The 22739-nt window shown below is 39.8% G+C and overlaps 1 protein-coding gene across 2 annotated transcripts in view; it reads left to right on the forward strand.

The window, feature by feature from the left end:
• Nucleotides 1-22739, forward strand: part of PDE3A (phosphodiesterase 3A) — an 85698-nt gene that overhangs the window by 56727 nt on the left and 6232 nt on the right. For both annotated transcript variants that reach the window (XM_027661387.1, XM_027661397.1), the window contains exons 6-14: nt 806-891; nt 1311-1480; nt 2768-2905; nt 8088-8199; nt 9460-9573; nt 11007-11206; nt 11915-12118; nt 17143-17298; nt 20628-20868. In XM_027661387.1, coding sequence (XP_027517188.1) covers nt 806-891; nt 1311-1480; nt 2768-2905; nt 8088-8199; nt 9460-9573; nt 11007-11206; nt 11915-12118; nt 17143-17298; nt 20628-20868 — 1421 coding nt within the window. The remainder of the gene's footprint in view (nt 1-805; nt 892-1310; nt 1481-2767; nt 2906-8087; nt 8200-9459; nt 9574-11006; nt 11207-11914; nt 12119-17142; nt 17299-20627; nt 20869-22739) is intronic.

Genomic DNA, 22739 nt, shown 5'->3' on the forward strand with positions numbered 1-22739 from the left:
CCTCAAAATACTGGCTCAAATCAGAGAAAGAAATGTTAAAGTGTCAGTCTTTTGGGGACAGATTCGATATAATACTGCTAAATGAGATTTCAGATTTGTTATGTTCTCTCATTTTTTTGTGATACACCACTGTTTCTTCAGGTCCTAGACTCAATCATGTTGGGACATTATAATTTGAAACATTCCAGCTGGTATTGAATTCACAGTTAGGACTTAAAGGGAATCACACACAAGGAATAAAGCTTTTTTACTGGAAGGGAAGAGCCAGACATTTGAAAGGACCATGATATGGTGATCCCTCCCAGAATATATTTCTGTTCTGGGAATGGTGAAGCAAACTCTGTCTTCTAATTTCATTGATAAATGTATGGATATCAGATCACTCACCTCATATTCTGTCCAAAATGCCTCCTTGGTTCTTATGTACTTGGCATGTTGTCACTTTTATAGGGCAGCCGGAGTACAGAACCAGGGGATATTTTTTATTTTCTTTTTTTACTGATAAATTTAGAGAGTAAAAAATTCATTTAAAATGAAAATCACATATTACAGGCTTACTCTTGGCAACACAAATTTAATGGTGGTGGCCAGTTAATTCAAGGTCTTTTAGTATTTTTCTCCTTTTATTTTCCTGAGTTCCAATAAAATTTCAGCTCTCTCTTGTAGTTTTGTCTGGACAATGCACCCTGGACCATGGCTTATACTGTATGACATAATCTTACACTGTCAGCAGGAAATCATTTTACATAATACTGTCTGATGTACGTGGTTCTCTATATTGTGGATATTTCTTGATGTATTTCAGCTGTGGCAGACCCTATAACCAAATAGAAGCTGGTGATGGGACACTAAATAGAAATGATGCTACCACACACACCCTGAACAGAACAGGTAATTTTTTGTCTGTCAAAAACACCTTGTTCCTTCAAATGCAATAATGAAAGGTCTGTCATAAAGGGAGAACATATGTAGGTGAGGCTTTGAGGCTTCTAGCCTTTTTGTATTTATAACATGTACAAAATGCTAATGAAAAATGGAGTTAAAATATAAAAGAAATATGGTTTCCCTCATTTAACTTAATCAACATAAGTAACTGCCCTTAAAAATATTTTTACTCTTCAATCCCTGGTCCCGTTTTTTACACTCTGCAGGGTATATGCCTTTGGACAGATTGTCCAGCTTCAGACCCAGCCAAGCAGCACATATGTATTATGAGTCAGAGATCCTGTTGCTGTTATTCGGAAGGTCACGGGGTGCCTTTCGTGGAATTCTTGCCGTTCACACACCGGGCTCTGTGGTTTGTGTTGTAGATGATCCCGCGCAAGCCACTTCTGACTACGAGACCAACAACAGCGACAGCAGCGACATCGTGCAGAACGATGACGAGACAGATTGCTCCAAGGAGCAGACACGGAAGGGATCTGTCTGTAGGTCCTACACACCTGAGACCATCATCCTGCATCCCTTGACACCACCTGAGGTAGCTTGTTTGAGTCCCACTCGCACAATAGACTGAGTGTACGCTGATACGGAGTGGGAAAAAGACCAAACCAAAACTGAAATCTGTCAAACCACCCACCCCCCCCCAAAAAAAAACCAACAAACCTTAGCCTGTCTAAAGATTGTGATCAAGCAACGATTGCAGCAGGAGGATTGACTTTCAAGAATGGAAAGGAACCGCTGAAATATGTGAGGGCCGCTAAGCACTGGCCACTTATGAAACACTAACCATCTATTTTGATGGATATAAGTTTGTGGATCTAGCATTAGGCATTTCTGAAATGTTCGACCTCTGTGTTAGTTTCCTTTAAAGGGAATGGGTTGGAAGGGAGAGAAATGATCTTCTTTGACTAGCAGCATGATAAATAGTGTTCCCATTCAGCCACTTCAGCTTCTCAATGGGCTTGCAGTCTTCACTAATAATATATACTGTGGTCCTTATTTTAAAATAAATGAACGCTGCTCTGAGGGTGCTGCAAGGTATTATTATTGGTACGTCTTAAACATAAGAACATTGCAGCATGGTGAACAAGTGCTGATACAGCTGCTGTGTTCAGCTGTAAGCTTGGTTGAGATGCAGAGGAAAAGCTTTGTTTAGTTACATTTTCCACAGTTCGTTGTACAACTGAATTAATAAATTTAAGTTGGCATGAGCTCTTGAAAAATTTACTGTAATCTGTTGGAGTTGGACATGCTGAGAGAAGGCATTTTGCTTGAAATGTTTTGGCATTTACTAATCTGCAGTTTCTTAGTAAAATGTAATTCTAGGAAGTATACAGGGAGAAATGTGAAAGGAGGGGCACAATCCATCTTTTTTTTGCAGACCTTGGAAACCAGGTAGGTTTCAGTTTAAGAAGCAAAAGTCTTCACTTGGACTGAGCTCCTTTAGCCTTGTTGGATTGTAATGAATGAGTCGTGATGGAGAAGTAGAAACCAAGAGCTTTTCCCTCTGCACTGCAACAGATTTTACAATGGAGACAGATTCCCTTGGAAATGAATGAATGATTCCCATGAGTGAATGAATGAATGTGTCTCATGGATAAGTTCAGACACTGATGTTTCATGTACAGAATTTCCTATTCATTCAAGTGAAACACATTATAAAGGAGAGTGACTTGCTGCAGGGCTGGTAGAAATGAGGACATCTCCGCTGAGCTGAGTAAAGTACCATCGACTTACAGATGATGCTAATGGGATAAGAACATAATGTTTTGCATGAGATGCTTCACTGAACTAACACTCCTCTTTATTCTGATTTCTGGCACAGGACAAGCCTGTACTTGCTCCTGAACCCCTGGTTATGGACAACCTGGATCCCCTGATGGAGCAGCTAAATAGTTGGAACTTCCCAATCTTTGATTTGGTGGAAAAAATTGGAAAGAAATGTGGTCGGATTCTCAGTCAGGTGAGAGATATATCTTGTCTGCAGTGTCTGCCTTAGTATATTGACAGATTTAGACACAGTAGTGTTAAGACCCATTGTCCTTACAAGCTGGTCATCCAATCATGAACCCTGTCACCTAATTCAAAGCTGACAATATGAACTCCATCTCACTACATTCCTTACTTTTAAATGTCTGTGGTTTTTAATTTAAAAATGTGAAAGGGTAAACCCCACGCCTGTTTTGCCTGCTGCCCTATGCCAGTGAGTTTACATAAACCTTTCTGAATATTCTATCTGCAGAAGGTGCTGCCACCCCTTACTGAGTTCTGTGTGAAAGGATTTCTCATAGGGTACAGCATGGGAGGGCTGAACAGTAAAGATATGCAAACTGGTGCAGGATATGCAGAGCTTTGTTCCTCTTTTATACAGGAGATTTCAGTTCGGCTATACAAGAGAGCAGGGTTTGAAGAAGTGGGAGGAAAAATAGTCCTTGCTATATTCCTTCATTTTTAAAGAGTTAGAACTTTGATAGAAAATTCCTATCATTATTACATAGGGAAGGCTAATTTGCTATGAATGAGGATGGGAGAGTTTGCTAGTCTTTCTTTCAGTTATCAGAACTATCAAGGTTTTATTCCTTCCTGGGAGTTGAATCCAGTTACTGACGCAGCCTGTCTGTACCCAGCAGGATTAGTGTCACTTCCACAATCACTTTCCTGGCTGAACTTTCTACTCTGGCACACTTTTTCTGGCACACTGACAAATTAGCCATTTTTACTTATGGAAGAATTGAAGATTATTAAACAGGAAAGGCAAATAATTTTTATTATTATTTAGGGATGGAAGGAAAACAAGCCCAAGAGAATCTGAGTGAACTAGTACCACTTTACAAGGCATTATGTAGTGATGAGTGCTGGAGAGAAGAGATAAAGTTAATTAGTACAATAAGGGACAATTAACACCCCCCACAAACACAGAGGTTAGTGTGTCAGGCAGATCTCAGTGTAACAAGCACCAGAGAATGCTGTATCAAATCACAGTCCCTTGGTGGTTACCTATTATTCAGCTCTATTCAATTATCCAGTGGTCAACAAGGAAAACCATGGCATGAATTCAAATATATTCTGTTGTCTGCCTTTTAGTGTTCTGTAGCTTGGCAAACAGCATCTGTGTTTGACCAGCCTGCCAAGTCTCTAGGTTAATTTTAGAGAAATAGGCAAAGTGTGGCTGGATGTGGATATTGATATAAATTCAGTGATGGTTATTGAGACACTTGCACTAGACAGTGAGTGTGAGATTAAAATACTCTTCTGGATCATATTGGTCAGGGTTTTTCCTGATAACATAGAATAATAATAGAAGGATAAATTAAACACAAGGCCAGAAGTTTCTTTTAAAGGCATGACTAACCAGCAGTTTGGGTGATCCAAAATTTGTTCTTGTTTTGCATGGGTATCTCTAAAGATTTTAAGCACTTTATCAAGCTACATGGAGTTCTGTACCTCTGGGGACAATTCCCCTGTGCCTCCCTCAATTTGCTCTAAAGCTCCACATTCTCTTTCTCAAAATCTTCTTTTTGCACAGCTTCTGAGGATGTTATACACTTCACAGTGTCACAAAATGCGGCCTGTAAAATAAAACAGAGAAACTGTAATAAATAATATTTGTGATCAAAATTCAACATTTTCTGTAACAGCTGTTTATAATAACTCCCACTCCCTAACAGGAGAATGTAGCAAGTTCAGCCTTGTTCATAAAACATAGATCCTTTAATTCTTTCCCCCACCTACTCAGATATTTCTCGTGAAATTACTCTCAGAAATAAGGGAACAAAAATAAATAAATCTTTTTCTCCAGCCAAAAGTCCTTTTTTTTCCTTTTGTATTTTTTAAATCCTGAGATATTTTAAACAAGGGAAAACAAAAGGTCTAATGATTTATTCTCTGTATTTTGCTATTTGAAAAAAAAAAAGTAAATTAACAAGCTGAATTAACTATGTTTGTCTTGCTAGGTTAAATTTATGGGATGGAACAAAGCAGAGTTGACACGTGCCTCTAGGGATGCATTCAGTTTAGAAAGCAAATGCTGGCTTAGCATCTTTAAAGCTACTTGAGATGTCTGTTTCTTCTTTTTGGAATGTTAAATATATGTTAGACATATAAAAATACCCTAAACCAGTCAGTGACCACAAAAGCATCTCTGCAAAGTACAGTGGCAAGCACTCTAAATGTGGCAGTAACAACTATGCATGATAGGGTTTGGAGAGGAATGTACATTCAGTCTCACTTCATTCACACTTAACACCCTTCTCACAGCTCCTATAAAACTAAAAACTGTGGGAATTAAAGTTATTTGGCTTGGAAAGCAAATACCATGAAAAAAGAATAGGTTAAAGTCAAGGTTTAGCTTTTACTGCTGGGCCCATAGAGATGAGAAGTGGAGGTGCTCCTATGCTGGCAGTACAGGAGCACTGTCAGGAGCAGGGTGGCATCATTGCAGGGCCTGGGAGCTGGTCCCTGGGTGGTGCCAAGAGGATTGTGTGCTCACCTCACTGTCACACATGGCTTCTGCAGAGAGAAACTGCAGATATGAAGGAGAGAGGGAGATCAATCCTTGGGGGATGTCACCACAGAAGCTCTTGTGAGCCAGAGACAGGTACCAACCACTTCAAAGAAGCACACATCTGAAGAAAGCAAATACAGGAGACAAAAAAAGAGTGCAAGAGGTTTGCCTGCAGACAATGAGAAGGGAATTGCTAATCTAAACTTTGCAGGAGAGCCATTCCTGTGTGCCTGCAACAGCCAGGAGATGGGCTACATGTGAATAACAAGCCCTGTTTCCAAACCAGCTTCCATTACAAATCATGCAGAAGTCCTTGTCCTTCTTCAGGCAGCACTGCCAGAAATATCTGAGTTATAAATGATTCAGTCAAGCATTAGCAGTCATGGCAGAGACAAGCAGCAAAGGAAGGCTGGAGGGAAGGGGCAGTGTGGGGCACCCACTGCCAAGCACCTGGCAGTTGTTGGTGCTTCCCTGGGCTTGTCCCTGGAGCAGGGACCAGACCTTGGCTACAAGGGCACTGTGCTCAGCCCATGGGATTCTAACTCCCAGGATGCTCATGAAAGAGGATGCAGGTTGGGAAGAACAGATTTAAAAAGACAGAAGCATTTTAAAATGTTTAATCCAGAACAATGAATAAACAAAGGTGCACAGGTTTTTTTTTGTTTGTTTGTTTGTTTTTAATGAAAGAAGTTAGGTAGTTGGCTTTGTGGAAGACAGCAATGCCCTTTTTTCCTCCTTTTGCCTTGGCCTTGCCTCTGCCTTGTCTCCACTTTCTAAGAGAGAAAGACAGAAAAACAACCAAGATGTACAGATGAGTTTCTTGGCTGTGGAAGAGCTGTCATTCATAGCCATCACAGTCAACTTTACTTCTTTTCAATTCTGGAATTACCCACCTCTCAAAATCCAAGGGAAGGAAAAACATGCTTTTATGACATGCTTTATTTAAGATGCCTGTCCAGTACTGCTAGTACAGAACAGTAAGGTTTGGTCATGCAGAATAATATTTCCTTATGCTTCCTCTTTTTATACAAAAATATTTTGATGGAAATGAGAAGCTTACATTTCACTGATACAAAACTAAAATGTAAGATTCCTCAGCTCTCTGTAGGTGAAAGACTTAAGCCGTGATTCCAGATAGATAAAAAGTGTTCTATGCAGATTCTAATCCAAATTATACATAAGGTCACTTTCTTCACTCTGCCTCAGTACAGGAGGGTCCCATGGGGTTTTCAGAGAGTAAAGTTTTGCCTTCTGTATGCCCTACCTTTTATTCTAAGCTCTTGTCTTCCAGAGCATGGTAAATTATGATAGGAACAGAAGTAAGAGCTGGGACCACCAGCAGAACCCCAACTATCAGATATTGGTCATTAGAGGGTCATTGTAGATGAGGTCAAACATCACACTCAGCCTGTCTCTGCATCATCACTGCCTGTTGTAATGCTTTGCCAGAGTTAGTTCACATGCAGGTTTTTCCTGGTAGGGAATGACTGTGAGGAAAGGCACGGGGAAGATCATTAATGCTGCAAATTCATATCCTTTTTTCCTGTTCTTACTGTAAAAATCCACAGCGGAGGGGCATTTGAAGTTTATGTTCATTAAACTTTAGATGCAGCTCACAGGTCCCAGTTTATATACACGATATACAGAAAGAAACATTTGTGGGTAGATGTTTGATTTACATTCAGGTGTAAAACACAAAAGGTAATTTGGAACCATTTCTTATCATATAGCACTCATCAGTCCAAATGTGCTTCAGACTGCTTGGCTCCAGGCAGTTCATTACCAGACAGATGGCATCAAAAGGACAGAACAGCTAACAGCAGTAAATAAATAAAGAAGCTGAAAGGCTTTAGGGTCCAATTTCTGAAAGAAGTGAAAAGGTCAGGCAGTGATTTTACTGTGCCCCATTGTTTTGTATGTCAGGTTCAAACTTGTCTTCAGAGGTACCCGTTTTGCAGCAGCTGCTGTCTGCATTTCCGAGCATTCGTCTTTCCTGAACACCTCCTCACTGATCCATCCCATTCTCCCTTCCAGTATATCCTCTCCTGGATATTTGCAGTCATCTTTCCATGCAGGAAGACTTGAGGCAGCTCTGCCTCCTAAGCCATTTGCTGCCTCTGGAATCCTGTATAAGTCATTTTTTCCATTTCGCTTCCAAAATGAGAGCAAAGGAAAGGAGATGATGCATAGAATCCAAATATTGTCAAATATTGTCATTCCTTCACTCGTTTCCCACTTTTCTGGGAATTAAGTCAAGAATGCTCCTTGGAGAAGTTTGTGGGGAAATTTTTCCCAAGACACTGAAGACCTCTGAACATCGCATGTGTAGGTTTCTGAGGTGCCTGCAAAATTTCAGGGAGGGCATATGCCTGAAAGGAAGAGAAGAACATCTGGAAGGGTGTAAGGAAGGAATGAGGAGGACTGTTTGGTACTAATGGCTCTTCTGTGTGACTGTGTAGCCACATTCCTATGGAAATGCAAATAGCTGCAGCTATAGCTGGATCAGGTGAACTTCAGAAAATACTAGTAGGAAAGCAGGTTTTCATGGGCTTATTTGACCTTAGGAGATTTATATCTAATTTTTAGAGGTTTTCTGATCTATTTGGCAACATGGGATCTTTTGTTTGGGTTTTTTTTTCAGGTATCATACAGACTTTTTGAAGACATGGGACTGTTTGAAACTTTTAAAATACCAGTGAGGGAATTTATGAATTACTTTCATGCCTTGGAATGTGGATACCGAGAGATACCTTGTAAGTAAAAATTCCCAACACATAATGATGCTTCCTTAAAGTTTTGAGGATTTTCCACACACTTTGGTATTGAAGCCTTTCTTCTCTCATTATAGCAGCTGCTTTTTTTCTTCTGCTACATCACAACCAAATGGATGGTTCTCTAGTAAGAGACTAGTGCTGAACTGCAGCCTCTCATGGTTTGGGGTTTTTTTTCATGTATTTCGTGTTTCATGTTGTTTCATAACAATTCATGGCATATTCTCTCTAAACCAGAAACCACATAAAGCCATCAGGTAAAGAACTGTTTACTGCTGATGCAAGTGTAGTCCAGTGGAGTTTCTTGAAAAATTTACCCCTCAAAAGCAACTTGGACTTTTACACAGTAGCAGTGCTGTGCTACCAAAGGAGATGAGCTTTCCTAAAGCAAAGTATGCCAAGTACATGAGTGCATCCTGTTCTTCTGCAACTACACATTGATACTTTTTTTAGTGGGAGCCATTTATTCACCAAGAAACCTGCTTTCAGTGATCCTCAAATTATTTACTAATTCAAATCCAATTTACCAAACTGCTTCAACTGGAAAAGACAGGGTTTTTTTTCCAAGGGAATAGAGGGAGTTATTACTTCCTTTTTCAGCTGGCAGATAACCCCAGTGTTGAGGAACACAGGACATGCTGTTTTCTTTACGATCACAGAAAAATATATGAAACATCATTCTAAGAAGTCATATAGTCTCTCTGTCAAAATATTAAATACCAGTTGGAGCAGCTACAGTGGGAGGGATTTGAGGAAAGCTCCCTGAAATGCCTCCCAGACAGGTGCTTTGGACTCTCTTCTGGGAAAGCAAGAGACCCAATTTCAAATCTTTCCTTGTGTTTGAACCAGATCAGGGACTTGAAGCAGCAGATTATAGACTGAGGATATTAAAGGTAGAAGTCCCACTGTCTGTCTGTCCTACTGGAGCCATTTCTTTTCGTTTAAAATATTTAACTGGTGTCTGGAATTTTTGTGAATCTAGCCCTTTATTTAATTGTTTTCCTTAGGTTTGTTTTGTTCTTAGTAGAGAGGAATATTTTGGCTAATACAAAGTTAATTTACCTTCCCGTTTTTCATGTGTGCAAAGAGGTAAAACCCAAAACAACTCTCATGCTCTTGATAAAAGTCTGTTTTGCCTCTGCTCGCTTGACTGGCACGAGATACCCACTAGATGGTGCTGATATCCCTCTGTCGGAAATATCCTTCCCGTTTGACGGAGGGGTCCTTTTCTTTGCATCACAGATCACAACCGAATCCATGCAACTGATGTTCTACATGCCGTGTGGTACCTGACAACTCAGCCCATCCCGGGGCTCCCAACTGTGATTAATGACCACGGGTCAGCAAGCGATTCAGGTACATTTATGTGTGCAAGTGCCTATGTTGTATTCTTGAAGTTTCTGTAACAAAATTAGCTGTGAGAAAGCCAAGAATTGAGGATTGCTTGCAGTACTTATTATTGTACAGACTTTAAAGTTCAGTAGCACAACGGATGTTGGAGGTGTTCAAGTATGTTTGTGTAACTTTCGAGAGAATGGAATTGGTCCTCCAAAACCTAATAATTTACATTTAATGGTGTGGGAATGCAAACCTTTGTGGTCACGTATAACAGCAAATCTTTGTTAACATTTGGGGGCTTTTTCTAGGCAAACTGTATTAATAGTGCTGCTTCAGAAAGATTTTAAATCCTTAGCCCCTGCATTGTTTTGCTATTACAGAATTGCTGGGGCATGCAGGTAGTGTCATGCACTTGCTGCTGCTTGACTGTCATGAAGTGTTTTTTACCTTTCCCCACTGCCTGCAAAGAGACTTGTTACCATTTGGCAACCAACTTGCAAGACCAATCTTCTGCTGCTTTATGATTGCTTATTATGGGAAACTGTTCTTTTTGCATCTTTATGTTAACTTCTCCAGGTCAACTGTAGCAACTACTGGAACTATCTGTGTTCTCAGAGAGTTCCTATAAAAGCAAGAGTTTTTTCTGCAGAAACCACTTCCATTTCTGCTCTTTTGTTGTTGTTGTTTGTTTGTTTCTTTTTTTGATTGGTTTTAGTGTTTGTATGGCACACGCATATCATCTGTGAAACTCTTAATGATGTTTTGGTGGGGTGGGAAACATTTTTATTCCTGGAAAAATTTGTTTGCAAGGATTGTTGATGTCTTTATAGGTGAGGTGAAATAGGTGGAATAACAGGGTTTGAGTCCTGCGGCTTTTTGGTGTTTGTTATTTGAAAGACATTGTTAGACTGCATGCAAGATCTATTCAAGCAGATTAAATTAGCAAAACATCTCACTCAGTATCTGTCTCTGATAGGTGTATTCAAACTGTTTGAAAAACAAGCTGAAAAAAGGATTATCAGCAGAGATTCAAAGTCTAGAACTTTGTATTGGACTAGTCTATAAGATGACTTTGTATTGACTAGCCTAGGTGAAAATATTAGAGGAAGAAGTGGGAAGATCAAGTTACCCACAAAGCTCCAGCATGGCTGTGAATCCATGTCTTAATGCTTGTAGGTTACAGAGTTTGAGAACAGGTTCTGCTGGATGGCTGGAAGATCCCCAGGTGGGATCAGAAATGGTTCCTTTCCGGTTGTTTGCCTTATTGCACTGGATCATGCACACTGTATCAGAAAGCCTGGAGGCCAGGGTGCTTTCACTCTGCTGCTATGTATTGTAATTTTGCTCCTTCTCTCCCTGCTTCGTTGCTTCTATCTGTTTCAGTAAGTCACTGAAAAAAAAAAAAGCGGTGAGGATGTTTTTATTGTTTTAATTTATTTATTTCTGCTCAGATTCTGACAGTGGAATCACTCACGGCCACATGGGTTATGTGTTTTCGAAGACATACACACCTACAGATGACAGCTATGGATGCCTGGCTGGCAACATCCCTGCCCTTGAACTGATGGCTCTTTATGTAGCTGCAGCCATGCATGATTATGATCACCCAGGAAGGACCAATGCCTTTTTGGTAGCAACGAGTGCTCCTCAGGTAAATAGATCTCAACTAGTGTTGCTGTTAAGTTTGGAAGGTCTTGATAACAGGTTTTCCTTGCCAGTGGTGCCTGTGGCTAACATTAAGCACAAGTCTGCCAAATATTTTGAAACAGCTTGTCAAAGTGACAGAAATAATCACTTCACTTGGGGATTGCTGGTAAGAGTCTTCTTACACACCCTCAGTTAGCAGAGCTGTTAAGAAAGGTACTGATAAACTCTGCCAGGAGAAGCTAAAGCTCTGCTGGCTGATACAGCATCTGTAACTGTGAAGTAAGGGAAGAATTATTCTACCCAATGAGGCACAGAAAGATTAAAATAAAATAAAAACTTGTATAGTTAACTGCACCTTGCAAGTTAGTCTGTGCATGATCATACCATATTTTCTCTTCTTTCTATTGAACAGCTGCTCTCTTTTATGAAAGTATTTTTTCACTATGCATCTATCAGGGAGGAGGGGAGTGTGAAAAATAATCCCAGTTTTATAAATGTAGAATTGAGGCTTGCCTAGGGTGTCTGCTATTAGTCCTGCCCAAATCACATCCTCAGACCCTGAGAAATTCTTTTAAAATAAAACCTCAACAAACAAAACCACCAAACCTGAACCTCCCTCGAGCATCCACCCCCCACGTCAATCCCATTTTTGCACTGCTGTGATTTTGCTAAGATGTTTCTCAGCTTTGCATTGCCCACCTTGCTCCCACAGGCAGTGCTGTACAACGACCGCTCCGTCCTGGAGAACCACCACGCCGCTGCTGCCTGGAACCTTTTCATGTCGAGGCCAGAGTACAACTTCCTGGTCAACCTCGACCACGTGGAGTTCAAGCATTTTCGCTTCCTCGTCATTGAGGCAATTTTGGCTACTGACCTGAAGAAACACTTTGATTTTGTCGCCAGATTCAATGCCAAGGTAAGGTTCGGGTTTGGGTTTCTGGTGGATGGTCAGAAGAGATTGTGGGTTTGGCCACATCACAGCGAAAACTCTAGAAAGGCTGCTGTGTTGCTGTTTCCTCTGATTGTCCTTTTGACTGCCGTAAAACATTCTGTTGAACAGTAATTTGGCCTTTCTGTTGTTTTTTTAGTTATTTAAATTTAGTGGCACAACTTCTCTTCTTATATATGTTTAGTGTTTTCAGAAAGTGGTTTAAGGCTAAAGATATTATGGACTATTTGAGTGTAAATCCCACTTACATCCTCCTTTTCGATGTTGTTTTCTTGTTCAGTAGCACTTAAGACCTATTAGCAAAAGACTCAGGGGAAAATAGTCAGAGGTTTTACGAAGTTTTCATAATGGCTAAATACTTCCAGTGAATTTGTATTGATTTAATCATACTGCTATATCATCAAGGCATGGATATCGTAACAATTGTGAAATCATAATTTCAAATGCAGGGAAGCACGATCTTTCTTTCCTACTTTCTTTCAAATGGGTAAACCCCAGAGAAGGGTCACTAAAGATCTTTCCTGCACAGTCCATTCAGTGAGTATAAAATCGCAACCCTGAGAGAAACTATTCTTAGAATTCATTTACTGTTTCAACCTAACTTATTGGAAACCACCTCCTATCAAGTCACTTTAATAAACTCCATCACACATCAAAGCTGTCGACATGTTAACTAGATACCTGCCTTTGGAGCTGGTACTGCCTTCTTGTTCCTTGTGAGAAACACACCAAGAACAGTGTGTTTCTTAGCCAGGACTAGGACCTCCTAACTGATTTGGTGATATAGATAAAATATTTTCTTGTGGTATTACTTTGGATGGACCGGTATGTTGAAACTTTGAAGCCTCCAGATGTACAACTGGTTTTCTTTTCTATTTCCCTGTAACATGTCTCTCTACATTAGGCTTTAAGAAGCTGCAAAGAAAGGCTTTAAATTATTGTCCAGGGTAGACAGAAAACTGATCTCTAGATCTGTAAAAGTCTGAGCTTCTTCTGCAGCCCTGCTAGTCATTTCCCCAAACATCCAGTAATGTCAGGGGGTGTTTCTTTAGGTCTTAATTTTAAACTCTGGAATCATTTTCATTATCCTGATTTCCTCATAAAGTATTGAACAAAATTGCCAGATTATTGTGTGTCAGGGCTACAATGACAATAAAGGATTTTAGGCTATCTGAATACATCCTTTGAATTTGGCAGCTTGGATCAAAACCATCACTTCTGTGAACATAAGTAAGGAATGAAAAAGGACAGGCTAAACCAGTGATTACTGTGGTTTTGTCACAAAGATTAAATAACTGTGGAAGAGGACAAGCTTGACCAAAGTACTAGGTGTAAACTGTAGGTATTAAAAAATAAATTTGTCTTAAATCAATCAGTCAGCACAACACTAGGTGTAACTGCTGTTGTAACCAAGCAAGGTGATGCCTGAGACTGCAGATAAATAGGAGAACAGCCACATCCTGCCAGCTCACTATAGGTTTGAAAGGACATTTATTAACCTCCTTCTTCCTCCTTATTGCTTGAAGAGTCAAATGGGCATGCATGGACCTAAAGTGTAAGAGAAGGTGCACATGTTAACCAGTGCTGGTGGCTGAGTCTGGTTTTCCAGCAGTAATCGCTGCTTTAAAAAGAGATTATTTATGTTTGGCTGGCAGAAACTCTTTTCTACCAACATGGACTCAGAGCAGACCTGAGATGTTCATGTATGGGGTGAAGGTGCTGTAACTGAGAAATTAAGCTCTGAATGATCCCATTATTGATAAGGTTCCTGAACTGTAGTTTAGTGTATTGAGTCTGTGGTCAGAGTGACACTTCTGTACTGAAGTCAGTGTAAACCTGTGTGATGTAATCATTCTCACACTGGAAAACTTGCAGTCTGGAAAGCACCACCACAAAATAGTGAAGGAAGCTCACTGTCTGACACTTTGATGATACTGATGTGTTGGAACACTCACTGCACTCTGACATTAATTATATTGGACCACATACACCAAAAGCAAAGCCCTCATCACGTGGGCTCACTGCTCTGCTGACAGAGCATGTGGAAGCTTCATCCAGTCACAGCACAACAACTTTCTGTCCATTTTCAACTATTGCAAGCTTGGCAATTAACGCTTGTGTTTTAAGGAGAGATTTGATCTTCAGAAATGAAGTGGACAGTAGAAGTTATCCCCTACCACACTAGGAGATATTTTAGGAATACAGGCTGAGATGGGAAATTGTGGCTAATGGCAGTGAAAGTTGTATTGCAGACCTTTTGGAAATGTAAAAGGCTGAAGTGCTCAACGCTTTTGCAGGCTCAGTCCATGTGGCTAAGACCTGGCTTTGTGAATTCCAGGTCCTCGGAGTGGGTGAGAAAGTCTGGATTGATGAAGACTTATCGTAAGGGAATGGCATTAGTTAGGAAGCACTTAAACAAACTGGGCATAGACAAGTCCATGGCACCTGATGGGATGCAACCATGTGTATAATTACCTGATAGGCAGAGTAAAGCCAAAGAGGCCAGACTCTTCTCAGTAGTATTTGGTGACAGCACAAGAGATGATGGGCACAAGCTGGAATACAGGAATTCTCACTTAAAAATAAGAAAATACATGTTTCCCCTGATGGGGATTGTACACTGGAAGAGGTTGCCCAGAGATGTTGTAGAGTTTTCCTTCTTGAAGATATTCAGAATTAAATTGGATATGATGCTGAGCAGCTTCCTCTAGCTGGGCCTGCCTTGAGCTGGGGCGTTGGACTAGAGTATCTCCAAAGGTGCTTTCCAACCTTAATCTTCCTGTGATGCTTTGATTTTGTTGTGAGAGGATGGTAAAAATAGAGAAAAGGAAAAAGGTAGGAATAAAAGGTGAGTTCTTGGGCCGAGAAAGTTTTGACTAATATCAACAACTCAGATTTTCAGTTTCTAGTAAATATGCTATGTTTCTGTAGTGACCTATGAACAATAAAATTCTATCCTCACAGGTTTACTATTCTCACTTTCACTGTGTTAACAAATATTTTAGTACCCCTGTGCTTATAACTTGGTGGATTTTTTGTTTGTTTTATGGTTACAATTTCCCTTGTAAGAGAGGGCATATTCCTCTGTATAAAATTGTGCAAAGATGGTTTTCAGCTTCACTGGCTGACATCTTTTGGGGATGTTTCCCTGATGTCTTCTGAAGAGATGTGACTTGATTCTATGATCATACACTGGTCCAGAATCAGACGTGTGAATAAACAGTAAAATGTAACTAGTTCTGAGCACTAAATAAGATCACTTGTTTCATCTTCCTTTCTGGACTAGGCTGGGAGTTATACTTCGCCCAGTCAAACTTTTGCTCACAGAAGATTAATTTGTTTTTCGTAGCATATTGCATAGTATTTTTATCTTTTTCATAGGCTGATATGTAAGGGATTAGACCTAAGGGACCTAAGCACTGCATTGTTTGGTATAAAACTTTGAGGCTCCAAATAAAATTTAATCCAGGAATTTTAGGACTCTTGGAACATTTGGATTAGATCTTATTTTGAAAACAAAGCTGGGAAGAGTTCTGAACAAGTGGGAAGTTGCTGCTTTGTCCCTTCTGAAATGCAGCCAGAGGAAGCATTGCTGCTGCAGTGTTTTTGTACAATAACTCTTTGGCTGAGCACTTCCCCATAATGTGTGGAATATAATTACCACTTGTCTTTGAGAAGAATCACAGTCAGTTCTTCACCTGTAGCAGGACTTTTAACCTCCAGCTAATTCCAAACTCTGGGAAAAGGAGCTGTGCTCACTGGGCATTCTGGTGTCTCAGGAGAAGTTCATGGAGAGCTTGTGGAAGTCCTTCAATTTATTGCCTAGTGAGCTCCGAGCAAGAGAAAGTCTCAGGTTCTGCTCCCTGCTCTCTGGGTAGTTCCATGTGTTTCGGATACACATAATCACTAGATAAAATACATAAATAAACATCCTAGGTCATAGGAACCCATGGAGGGAGTTTCCAAATCTCTAATCTTCAGCTACCCTTGGGTAAAATGACTTGTCTTATTTAGGATATAGATACTGGTCTTTTAGAAGACAAATAAGTTTTGACTTCCTTGTTGCTGTTTAATTTGTCCTTTAGCCAATGTGCTGAGGAGGTACGTACTGCTAATGAAACACTTATGTGGAACTATCTTTGCAAAACCAGCTCCCTCAACATCTTTGAGCTGTGGACTGAGTAGCAGCAATAAATAAAACACTGTTTGGTTGTCACCTTTGGGTGTCACCTTTGGGGGTTCACACCTTGTGGTGCCTCTGTCAGGGCATCCCGGGGCCGCTTTGAGGGGCTGGGGGACTGGATTTCTGGTGGAGTATGGAACTGGGGAAAACCCAGACTGGATTTTGCCTGGAGTACAGAATGGGGGAAAACTCAGACTGGATTTTGTCCAGAGTACGGCATGGGGAAAAACCTGGACTGGATTTTTACCTGGGGTACAGAATAGGGGAAAACCCAGACTGGATTTTGGCCAGAGTATGGAATGGGGGAAAACCCAGACAGGATTTAAAAAAAAAAATTAAAAAAAAAATAAAGAGTTGGACTTGATGATCTCAGAGGTCCTTTCCAACCCAGCTGATTCTATGATTCTGTGAAATAATTTCAACCATGCTAGATTAAATAGGGAAATAAGCTTGTTACCTGTGTCTTCATGCTGCAATTAAATCAGCATGGCATTTGATGGTAATTTATCTCTCTACACCAATTAGATATTAACTTCTTGGAAAATGTCATGGAAAGCTTGCATTTTTTTTGTTGTCCTAGCAAATACTGATTTTCCATTATTAATCTCAATGCCCTTTGCTTTTCACCTTTTTTTTTTTTTTTTTACATATTACCCTACAGCTGATTGTTAATTTCAGCCTGGGGTTATGCTTGTGATTTTGTTCAAAAGCTAAATATATTGTGCAATATCCCAGGGCTGAACTTCCTCTATGGATGCATCCTTTTGCCCAGGATTACTGTCATGGTTTTCTTTTTTCTGTCCACTAGGTGAATGATGATGTTGGAATTGACTGGACTAACGAGAACGACCGCTTGCTGGTTTGCCAAATGTGCATCAAACTGGCCGACATAAACGGGCCTGCAAAATGCAAAGATTTGCATCTGCAGTGGACAGAAGGCATCGTCAATGAGTTTTATGAACAGGTAAATAAATGCATGTCCAAAGTGGTATCTGTTGGTTGCATGTCTGGTGTTAAACAGCCCTGGAGCATGATAGTGCTGGTGATGAGTAAAAATCATAGAGATAGGGGAGAAGAGGATGGCTAGAGTTACACTAATCCATCCTTTTGCTGGACCAGTAAAAGTCCCTTGTCTCTGAAGCTTCTGGTGTGTCCTCAAAGACCTCTGATGATGATATTTGTACAAGGCTTAACTGTTTTAGTCTATCCATACAGTGGTCATGGTGAACAAGTGTTCCATTACTCTTTTTTTTTGTTTTCAATCATCATGTCTCCCTTTCAGTGTTTTTTCATGCAAACTGTCTTTTCATCCTTCCTTCTAAGTCCTTTGAAGATATCAGCCAGTTCTCATGGCTCTCTTCTGCAGTCACTCCAGGTGTCTCACACTTTTATTGACACGTGATCTCCAAAAGTGGACACAACATCCTTGTTGAGATGATCTAAACAGAGCAGAGGAATTATTTTAGCTTCCCAGTGGGCCACATCTCTGTTAACACACACACAAAACCTTTATGGTGCTGAGCACAACTGTAACATTGACTTTCAGTTTATCACAAACTCCCTACACATTGATCCTGACTCATTTGTTATTTTTTAAGACAACACTTCCAGCTTTCAGAAGGTTTGTCAGTACAACTGCACTAATTATGCAAGGCTCTGCTGATGGTAGCACAAGGAAGGAGGACAGCCACAGATTGATTTACAAAGACCTGGGAGTACAGCCAGGCACTGGTCCTCTTTCTAGGTGTAAGAGAGCCCTTAATTGAACCTTTTCTCATTATAACCTATTTAGCCCTGCTGAGTGCAAGGGTCAGGGCTGTTCCCACACTATTCCTCTGTTTCCTGAGTGGGAACATATTTTGAATGGGCTAGTTAGATTAAACTCTGCATACTGTCTTTTCCAGATGAAGCAAACAGACGAAATCACTGAACCAGACATCCCACAGACTTCTTGGGGAGGCTGTGCAGTAACTTGTAGTCACAGACTAATCCCTTTTAAAGCCTTTTTAGCTTCCTTTAAGCTTCCTGCACTTACAGTTTGGAAAAAAGACAAACAGGATTTACTACTGTCTTCTGGAGTATGTAAAGAAGTGGGGAAAGGGACAAAATTCAGACATTGACCTGAAGCTCCTTCTTTTATCGGAGATCTCCTGAGAAAAAACAAACAAACAAACAAAACAAACAAAAAACTACCAAACTCAAAACAAACAAACAAAAAACCCAAACAACAACGACAAAAAGTGAACCTTACATGTATTACAAATATAGTTCGTTCCATTTTTCTTTTTGTTTTTTTCTTAAAGAAAGAGAATGTGTCCCAAAGCAACCTTCATCTCCCAAATTTTCTTTCAGGAAATGCTTTTCTTCTTCGTTACAACTGTCCAAATGAATTGTACTTCACAGTCCTGGTGATGATCATACCTTCCTTATGTGGGTGACTGCTGCATGCAGACAAAACCTGTTAATTAGATATAATGATATGACTTTCCTTTAATCCAACATAAATAGTGTCAGAGGGAAGTAACTGCTCCAAGTGTTGGATAGTGAATTAAGCTCGGGAGGATACATGTGTGGGAAGACACCACATTATCTCTTCCACAACAGGAATCTGGGTTATTTTCCATCATTCAGAAATGGGACTCAGAACATTTTCTTTTTTGGACTTACATTTGGTATTAAGAAGGCTAAGTTAGATTCTCAATTCATTTAACCTAGGTTAAAATCTGTTTTTCTTTCATGTGATATGCTATGAGAGGTGTATCAAACCATGTTCACCATGCTTTTGATCATCAGATTTTTTCCAAGAAGGGAAAAGTCTTCATATTTTCATTTCTAAAAGGGAGAACGTTATGGAAAGTTTGAATTTCCTTCTCTTCCCTTCACATGCTCAACATACTTGTTTGAAGACAGGTTAGACATATTAAATAGAAACAAAAAACACACTGCAAGACTTTTCACATAATAAATCATGTTTTAGCAGAATATGAAAAAAGAACTTGTAAACATTTCAACAGTCAGCATTCTTCCCACTACTGACAGCTCACAAACAGGAAATCTCACATTATGTTGCTTTAAAGAAGAACAAGCTGCCACCTCTTAATTTGTTTGCTATTTCAAGAATGGATGGCATATCTCAGTGTTTTGTCAACAATAGTATTTTGTGTCTAATGATTGAACATAACATTTAGGAGTGGGTTATTAAAAAAGCAACAAACAAAACACAAGGAAATGAACCATTTGCTGTATGCTCCAAAATGTAGCTCTCATTCTTAGGCCTTCACAAAATACAGATGCAGACACAGTTTTGACTAGATACAAAGTCCATGACTTTTGGGAAATTTACTTTACAAGGAAATAAATATTGGCAATCTGTAAAGTGATGGAAACTGAAAATGTATCTCCAAATTCTAAACTATGTTCTCAAATATAGAACTCTGTATTGCATTAAAGCATTAATTTATATATCAAGCTTGATTAGGTAAATTAGATTTTTTTCTTGGGGAGATGACATCTGGTCTTGTCATGTCTACTCAGCTGACAACTCAGTGATATCACCAGAAGGTTTGCTGTGAGTGTATCAGATTTGGTTCTGCAATAAAGTTTTACTTTATTTTACATCATGAGAGGAGAAAGAAAAAGTCTTCCTCTACCTTCCCTCTACCCTCTCTCTCCAAGAAAAACTAACAAAAAGCTTCATGGGAAAGATTTACTGCTTTTGAGCAATCCTTGCTTTCGCAGGAATCATTCTAATAGTCCCAGGAAACTAATACTTATGACTCAAAACCCAAATCTCCATGCTGTGTATAGTAAGGAAAAGATTAGTAAGAAAACTAGTTCAGTGAGATAGCCTGTGCTTGTAGAAGTTCAGTCTCGTTCCGTGTAAACAGGTGGCTGCCTACAAGGTTACTGGGAACTAAGAATCACAAAATCAGAAGGGATGTTTTTTTAAATAATGTGAAGAAAGAAATAAAATAAAAACTTCCAACTTTTCACACTCGCAATGTAAAGTACAGGACAAGGGCAATGGGCAACATTCTACACAACAATCAATTCATCCTTGATCAAAAACATCCTTGATCAATTTGCACTGTCACAAAAAAAGAGCTGTAACTTTGATTAACCATTTGACATGATGGCACTGTGGCAGTGTCATGCTGGCGTGCTTTGGAAGTGGCATTGGAGTTCAGTTGTTTTTCTTTCATCATTTTTAATTGGTTGGATGTGCTTTACCTTTTTGTGACACAGTTTTGTTTCATTTACTTCAGAAAAGTTACTGCTATTTTCCATCTCCAGGGTGATGAAGAGGCCAGCCTGGGCTTGCCAATCAGTCCTTTCATGGACCGCTCTGCCCCTCAACTGGCACACCTCCAGGAATCTTTCATCACTCACATTGTGGGACCACTATGTAACTCCTATGACTCAGCAGGGCTGATGCCAGGAAAGTGGATAGAAGATAGTGATGAATCAGGAGACACTGATGAGCAAGAAGAGGAAGAAACAGCAGAAATGGAAACTTGTGAAAATGCTGAATCCAGTAAGTTGTTTGCGCTTATATTTTTCAACAGAATGAGTTCCATATTGTGACCAAAAAACTAAGCAGAGACTGTGAGCTGGTCAGATTCAACACAGGCCTCTCCAGAGTGACAGTGAGTCTGTGCTGTCCTTGGAGACGCTGGCTTGTAGCCAGTTATGTTGGTAATGGAGATGCTCCACGATTTCAGGACCAGTGCAGTTCATATCTACTACTCATTTCTACCTTCAGTTGAGGTTTCTGGTTGTGGATCACCAATCTCTGCATAAGGGCTTTTTAGACTCTTACAGGACTGGTGTTAGTAGACTGCAACAATTTCACTTGAATTAAAGATGGTTTGGAGAAGATTTTTCAAGGCAAGCACTCATTGTTTGCATGAATTACCATGAAATGAGGGTCTGAGGTGCTGGTGCAGTAAAAGAGTTTTTAACAGGGGAAGTATTTTAGTGCAGACCTGTCCAAGGTAATATGTGGAGAAGAGTGACAAGAGAATTGGCTCTGAGCATGACTGTGTTATGTGCTGGGAGCTGCGTCACTTGACCCTTCTGGCTAATCAGTAACTAAAGCTGATAGTTTCCTGCCTCTCCTCCAGAAGGAACATGGTGCCTGTAGTTGTCATACTGAGAGGAAAGCTTTTTACTTTGAAAGGAGATTCCAGGCACCCATGGGAAGTGATCTTTAAGAGAAAAGACTGTAACTGTAGACCTATTTCTTTTATCAGTTTAATACTGCATGCTTTACCTTTTTATTTCTTTCACATTCTTTCTCCCTCTGAATTTTCTACTACGGTTCTTTTATTTCCTTCCTCTAGACCATCTTCCTCTCTCTCCCCTTCTAGGAAGCACCAGCCTTAAGTGTGCTAGTGAAATATCAATAAAGAGCTTTTTCTTTTAACAGCCTCACTTTTTCTGTTCTTTCCCACACGTTTTCATGCCCTCCATTACCTGACTATCATCCCTGTTTTCTGCTGAGGAAACTGAGAAGCGGACAGAGTTGATGATTGCAATTAGTCACATGAGCAAGTAAAGCCTATGTCTCCTGATATACAGAATTAACCTTTTATCTCTAGTAAAATCCAGAGGTAGATGGTTTGTATTTAAGAAATCGTTGCTGTTGTTCACACACACACACACACATGCATGTGTGTTAGGTTTAGCAGGTTCTCATGCACTAAAAATGTTGTTGAGAACAGCAAACATTAAGTAATATAACACACACACAGGTTGATTTTAGCACCTTAGGATCTCTCGGTTTTGTAATAGCAGGCAGAGCCACATGTTTGTGGCAGATTGGCCTTTATGGAATTGCCTACTAGAAGGAAAGTGTATGTGATAGGTAACCAACACAGACTTCAAAGTCTGAAATGTTTATTGCTGTATTAAAAAGAAAGATGAAGGATGTTCTCATATATCCACTGGACTGTCTCACCTTTAAAATCCCCAGTTTCCTTTCGTCTCATATCTCTGTACACTTATCTTCTGTATCACTACTAGCAGAGTCCAACAATGGGTTTTTTTGGGTTAAAAGCACTGATCTTTATTAACTGTTGTCACGTTGAAAACAGACCATTTTTAGTTGATTTCTGTTTTCCTTTTTAGTTTTTTTCTGTTTTCTTTTTCACATTCTACTCTGCTATAAAACTTTACTAGTCAGCCTGGTGTTTTTAGGCTACAGTTTTCAAAACTTTAAAAATGAATGTATCAGAAGCTGTGAAATATCCAACAAATTCTTCCTACTTCCTCCTTACCAAATGTGGGCTGCTAATCTTCACAATCATGCCAATGTGTTACAAACTGTTTTCTTCAGGTTCCCTAAATTCTCTGTGACTGTGGGTCTGAATCAGGAATCTACGACATATTTTGTGTCAATATAGG

Source organism: Corapipo altera, unplaced genomic scaffold (genome assembly GCF_003945725.1).
Source record: "Corapipo altera isolate COAL_440 unplaced genomic scaffold, ASM394572v1 1, whole genome shotgun sequence".
Classification (NCBI taxonomy): domain Eukaryota; kingdom Metazoa; phylum Chordata; class Aves; order Passeriformes; family Pipridae; genus Corapipo; species Corapipo altera.